We start from the raw sequence: 6,399 nt of genomic DNA on the forward strand, positions 1-6,399 counted from the left end.
AATGGAAACAGAATCACAAGGCCGCCTCACCAACCTTCCAAAGCCGCAAGTTTCCCGGTATTCTATCCCCTTCGTAAACTATCTCAATGCTTGTTCTGTGACAGTTACTAGAAATCCATACACTTAATTTTTGTCCAATATTAGCATGGCACCTTGAAAGGTTCTTGATTTTCCATGTTCTCTTTTAGTTTTCTTCCGTGTCGTTCTTATTTACAATTCGTTGGTACTGTAGTTATGTGCTGTTTAATGGGTGCTTTGTTGGTATGCGGTTCACTAGAATAGAGTTAAACGCGAGAATGCTTTAAAAAATCACCCCTTTTTTCTTGTAGCCTGGAAACATTATTTGGCCGTGTCTCACTCAGCAGGTCCTCGTTATTTTTTCGCGAAAAGGAGTGGAAAAAAAATAATAATAATAAAAATAATCATATCGTGGAAATACCCGGAATTCAGAGATTCGCTCTTAGTAATAAAATGTTGAAGAGCATTTTTTGTTTAAAAAAGGCTACCATTTTCTGACCCCATAAACATTGCTAAAGAGTTTCGAAAAAAAGTAGCCCAATACGTAAAAACCTAAAATATAGTGCGATGTTTACTTACCTCCCAACACAACAACTTTTCTGATATTCTTTTCCTTTTGCACACTTTCTCCATGCTTGTTTGTGGCAGTCACCACAAACTCATACACCTTGTTTCTATCCAATTCCACAATGACTTCACGCCTTGATGGGTCCATGATTACTCTTACTTTGTTCCACTCTTCAACCGTAACATTACCTACAATCCGTTGGTAGACTGTGTACTGGGTGATGGGTGCTCCGTTATTTTGTGGTTCAATCCACTTTATTTTTACGCTCACTTTCTTTGTTTTAAAGGGAAGGTCTTCAATTTTCACAGCACCTGGGGCTCCTTGAACATGACACAAGTTGAAAAATGCACAAGCATTAGTTGATAACAATTCTGCTTCCACTAAAAACAATTTTAACGTCAACATCGTGCCATTAGTTAATAGATCTAGTGGTGAACTTCATCAGGTGTTAACTTTTTTCCAAGCTCTATGTGGACGGCCCATCTAATATGCTTCATCATATAACGTACCATTATTTGTTGTTAAAAAAAGTGGACCCTAAATTGTGAAAAGTTTTTAAGGTACAGAGAAATTTGGGAAGAAGCCGTTCAAACGGTAACAGTCCCAACAATGCGCATGAGCCAAATGAAGCCAAAAATGATTCCAATAATTTGTCAATGTGATGTCCTCTACATCTCGTACAGATTGCAGAAGACATGCATCTGTCCAAGACGTGCAGTTTACCCTACTGCTTTTGGTAAATTGATTGTGCATGGTATGGTTCACGATCATTAGGAAGTGTTGTCAAGTATCTGTCTTACTGGGTTTTCTCGTTCGTCAACGGTATGAAGAAATAGTATGGCCATGCCAGCCGTACATTTAGTAACAAGAGCTGAGGTCACAGATCTTTGACAACAACGCCGGATCAATGCCCAATGTGTGGGTAATGATAGAAACTATAATATTTGCATACCTTCATACTTAGTCGTCACTTTAATTTCCCTTGCAGTTCCTACAAACACCCTATTCATAGCAGAAACCCTCAAAGTATAATTTGAACTTCTGGTAAGACTCTCAACCAGATATTCACTGGTGGCAGCACTTCTGGTCTCATTTAGAATGACATTGCCTCCATGTAGTATGATCAAATTGTACCCTGTAATAGGACTTCCCCCATCGTCAGTTGGCGCAGTCCATTTCATTATCAACGAGGAAGCACCGATGTCATCGTCATTTGTCGTGAGGCTTGGCGACCCTGGTGGCTCTTCAAAAAAATGAAGAAAGAGAATATCACTACAGTACATACATAGAAGACTGTCAAACATAAACACGGCCAAATTTAAGAAAACATTGGAGGGCCAGGTTTACTCTATGCAAGATGAGCGGAATTTTCCTTGCTGCTGGTGATGCATATTTCTTTGTTTCATTCAAGTAGAATTCACAGATGCCCGAGCGCAGAAAGGATAAGACCTTCCCATATATTCTCGGTGCAAGGAATATTCTTAGACGTCCCAAAAAGACTGACTAACCTGTATGGCAATCATTCCAAACGAGTGTACTCTAAAACTTTCAAGAAGGGAAGAAACGCTTATCACCGAACCCCTAAGATTATTAAAAAAGAAGTTTTATGATAGCCTTTACCTCGGGATTAATAATGATATATTGACATATTTAAATGTTCTTCAGTTTGTCCTAATTCTACTTTTTGTTTGAAAAAGAAATTAGGTGAAGCCCACTGTACACTCCAGGAAAGAGCTGAGCAAAATGCTTTGCAACATTTGGTGAGATATTGGCTTCGTGCAAATGTTAGAAAAAATGCGAAACATTCTAAAGTAAGATTCAGGGAGAGCTTGCTCAATCTATCATCCAATGAAATTACATGCCCAGCCCTAGTTTCTAACCGCATAGCTTGGAGTGCCAGATGGCGTTCAGCGGTATTCTGCGCAAGGTCGTACTGCAGAAAAGGCTTGTGTAATTATTGGAAACTGAAAATACAGCTATCGTTTAAAGGGAAATCTCGGGATTTCAACAACAAGGAGAAAAAACGGCAAAACAGTATCTACCATTTTGATCCAACGTTGCAGCAATTTCTTCCATTGCCATTTCTCCTCTTTTTTCTACTCCTAAAATCTGGCGATCTTAGCTTAAAAAGACCCTGTTCTCCAGCCATAGGACTTTCCTCTAGCATGGCTTTGCTGAGAACACTACTGTCAGGTCATTTTACCGGGTCATGCAACTTTACTGCATGGGGAGATTAACTAGGCTCAGCGAGGTACAAGGTAAAGGATTTGCCAGCGATGTCCGTAGCTTTTAATATAGCATGTAATTTATACTATATACAATGATTACGAAAAGAAAATGCTACTGTGCTGCATAGAGATGGGCTTTATATTATAGCATTAGTGGACGCAAATCACCTCACTTTATCATTGTTGACCCTCCTATCCACAAAATATATAATAATTTAAGCTCTTCTATTAGGGGGGTAGGCTGTAAACTGCCCAGTTTAATATCTTCTACTGTTTTTAATGTAAATGGACATACTCTGTCCAGATTGAGGCCATTTAAATTAGAAACATCTATAACGTCACCTTGTGTGCGTGACTCACATCAAACTCAATAAAGTTCAAAACATGAAAACGACATAAATGAATGAATAATGCCTAACACGAAGCCACAAAAAGTGAACATATAAATTATAATTTTAGAGTAGGACATTCCCAGGGTAAAGGTTGTATCAATGTTTGTAATAATTTAGTATGCAAAAGAACCGCTCTATGGCTCAAGTGAACTGAAATACTGCGTCGTGGTCGAGGTCTAATGAAATCCATGCAATCCTAAGGTGTTCGGTCTTACTTTTATAGTTTTGCCAACGCTTTAAACATGTATTGATTGATTGGTGTTACATTGGGAAATAGGCAAGGCAGCTATACCAACACGACTGCAGACTTTTTTTTTGTATTTCCTTACTTATTTGGTTCAGTTGCACCCAACGTGTATCAGCAGAACCAGCACTGTTGCTAGCGTCACAAGTATAATTTCCGAAATCTTGATCACTGTTCATCTGTACATCCACTGTATTCTCTGTAGATACTTTCTTTCTTAGTTCAGTTCCGTCTGGTTTTGTCCATGTGATTGATGGGGAAGGAGATCCATCTGCCACACATGTTATTTGAACTGTTTGTCCAATCCAAGACTGAATTGAATGATTGCGAAGCAAATGAAGAAGTTCTAGTCAAGAAGGATCATTACCCTGCATTGCTACAAATACCAGCTAACAACTAAATCTTGGCTAGTAAAAGACCAGTCGGACAATTCTTTCTACAACGAGTGAGCTTCTCAGTCGTGCCTTATAAGCCGTGCATTCTCCATCCAACCTCTGAATTGCTCTGCTATGAAGATTTTCGAGAAACCAACTAGTCGTTAGCGCAAACAATCTCACTGATCGAAATAGAAAATGAGAAAAAAACAAACAAACAAAAAAGCAAGAGCTAAGGACAAATTAAGTGCCCTTAAACTATTGTCCAGCTGTTGAAAACTGTCAAAAAAAAAAAAAGCAATTATTATTTGTTGCAAATGCAAAAGACATGTATTGAGGTCGCCATAACTCTCTTTTTGGAGCCAAACCCTCAAGACTAGCAATCTCGCGAACAAGGACTTGATTGACAGTTCTTGTCGAAATGTCGCTATCAAGTTAAAAGCCTACCGTGATGTGGTCTTAATAACTCTCGTTTACACCGATCGTCTCTGGAGGTACTCCAAACAGTTAAACTATTTTCGTATAAGCCAATTCCTGATTCGTGGTCATGATAACTTCCTCATAGCAGACCCCATAATCTCACTTCCATGTCATCAAATTGGGACACAATTTGTCCTATAGGTAGCTGTATAGGTCATATTTCACGAAACTGACCAGTTGGTTGAAGATCTTATCTAGACTAAGAAAACCAGGAATTGCTACTCAAAAACCTAAATCGGCAAGTTTAAATTTTCATGACTCAGCCTCAACAGCGTTGAAAGATGACTATCATAAAACGCTGCTGGATATTATTAACTGTCAAAAATCGGGATTCAAACGGAAATCGGTGATATTAATACTGGTTAAAATTAAACAATTTATTGTCTTGATAATGCTTATGTACGTCCTTGACATTGCTGGACAAGTATAAATATATCCTTTTTTTTTAAGAAAGAAGTGATTGTAGTAAAAGGTTTTGTTTTGGCTTTGCTTTGGACTGTGCCAGTGACCTCAGTTTCTGGAAAACAGCTACTCTAGGATAGGAGTGATTTGGGGAGTTTACTCTAGTATAGGGTAGCAAAATCTAGCTTTAACTAGCTTTGGTAGAGAGTAAGGGTTCCATGGTCCCAGCGGCACATCCTCACCCAGAAATTCGTAGAGTCCCCCCCCCCTCCCCCCGAGGGAATCAATTAAAAATGTTGAACTCGTCAACATTTGAACGAGGAAATGATATATATGAAATGGATCATATATGAACTGCGGATATCAAATCAAGTAAAGCTATGATCCTCGCAGTTATAAGGGAAAACCTGAGCCTATTCCACCTTATAAGAATATTGAGACTGTATGAGAAATAAAGAAGGCTTTTGGAATTTACAAGTAGTAGTACATTAAGCACCTATCGATGTTAAGCTCGATGGAGTGGGGGAAGGGGAGGGAGGGGGACATCGATCGTACTAAGGACATTTGACGACCTTCACTTGCCACCGGTTGGGGATTTTCACCAATTATTTTGTCCCAGGGGGGTGGGGAATGAAAATGTCAAAATCCCCACCCCATGTCCGACCTCACCACACAGGTCATTCCTTGCAGGTCAGTGTTTTTATTTTGGAAGGTAGCCGTAACCTTCCATGTGGCTAACCCCAGGCTTATAAGATTGATTTATAGTCCTAAGGCTAGCCAAATTGAGGGTTTTGGGATAATTTCGAAAAGGCAGACCAATGACAGACAATGATTGAGCTGTGGAATGTGACCTGTTCTTTAGACCCGCCGGAATACTGTGGCGTCTCCGTAGATAAATATTACGTTGCATGAAACGCTACGACAAACATCTCAGAAAGGAAGTACCTCACAGACTTGAGAGTTTGTTTCCTGCAACTTTCTAATTTCTTGGCCTTTTTCATTGAATGGTTTCAAATTTATTTTTTGTTGCGTGATAGTGAAAAACGACCTTTTGCATCTGTATTTTTCAATGGCCGAGAAACTATCGACATGAAAGTTGTTGTGATTCAGCTACCCCATTCACACAACAGAATGTTTAACATCTCCACAGTAGTCACATGCGCCTCGCGATCGCCTATTTTTTATACAGCCCATGATTTGTCAATTCCTCATGAACACGAATTTTTATGCTCTTTGCAAGTAAACAATTTTTACCACGTTTTTCTGTAATGCCTGAAACGCATTTTAATTCACAGAGCTTTTATTTGTGTAAATAACCCCTACCTCCCTTAGCATCTTTGTTCAAAGAGCAACAATGTGGAATACTGAGACATGATTCGTGACACAATATAAGTAAAACTTACCCCCAGAAACAATGTTTAACGAGAGAAAGCTTGAGAGAATGCAATAGTTTGGTAAGTTCACAAAGCATCTGTAGACCGTCTCATCACTGGGTTTGACATTGAGTATCTGAAGAGTGCCGTTTGAAAACTGAATCGTGCGGTTTGCATAAGGACCTGCAGATTGACAATGTATATAATTAATCTTTTGGGAGCTCATCGCCATGGAAAATAGATGTAGTTAAGCCCTATGCACACCGTGGTGTGCGTGTGTTTCACTGCTAATACTTACGATTGTTCTTATGTCCTTTCAT

At 39.2% G+C, this 6,399-nt stretch overlaps 1 protein-coding gene across 1 annotated transcript in view; it reads right to left on the bottom strand.

Annotated features, from left to right (window-relative positions):
* The window catches only part of LOC137983426 (neural cell adhesion molecule 1-like), a 7,102-nt gene extending 703 nt beyond the window's left edge, over positions 1-6,399 (bottom strand). The window contains exons 1-5 of the mRNA XM_068830622.1: positions 6,378-6,399; positions 6,110-6,262; positions 3,536-3,796; positions 1,539-1,829; positions 598-906 (exon numbers count right to left, since the gene is read on the bottom strand). Coding sequence (XP_068686723.1) covers positions 598-906; positions 1,539-1,829; positions 3,536-3,796; positions 6,110-6,262; positions 6,378-6,399 — 1,036 coding nt within the window. The remainder of the gene's footprint in view (positions 1-597; positions 907-1,538; positions 1,830-3,535; positions 3,797-6,109; positions 6,263-6,377) is intronic.

This window comes from Montipora foliosa, chromosome 13 (genome assembly GCF_036669935.1).
Source record: "Montipora foliosa isolate CH-2021 chromosome 13, ASM3666993v2, whole genome shotgun sequence".
NCBI lineage: Eukaryota > Metazoa > Cnidaria > Anthozoa > Scleractinia > Acroporidae > Montipora > Montipora foliosa.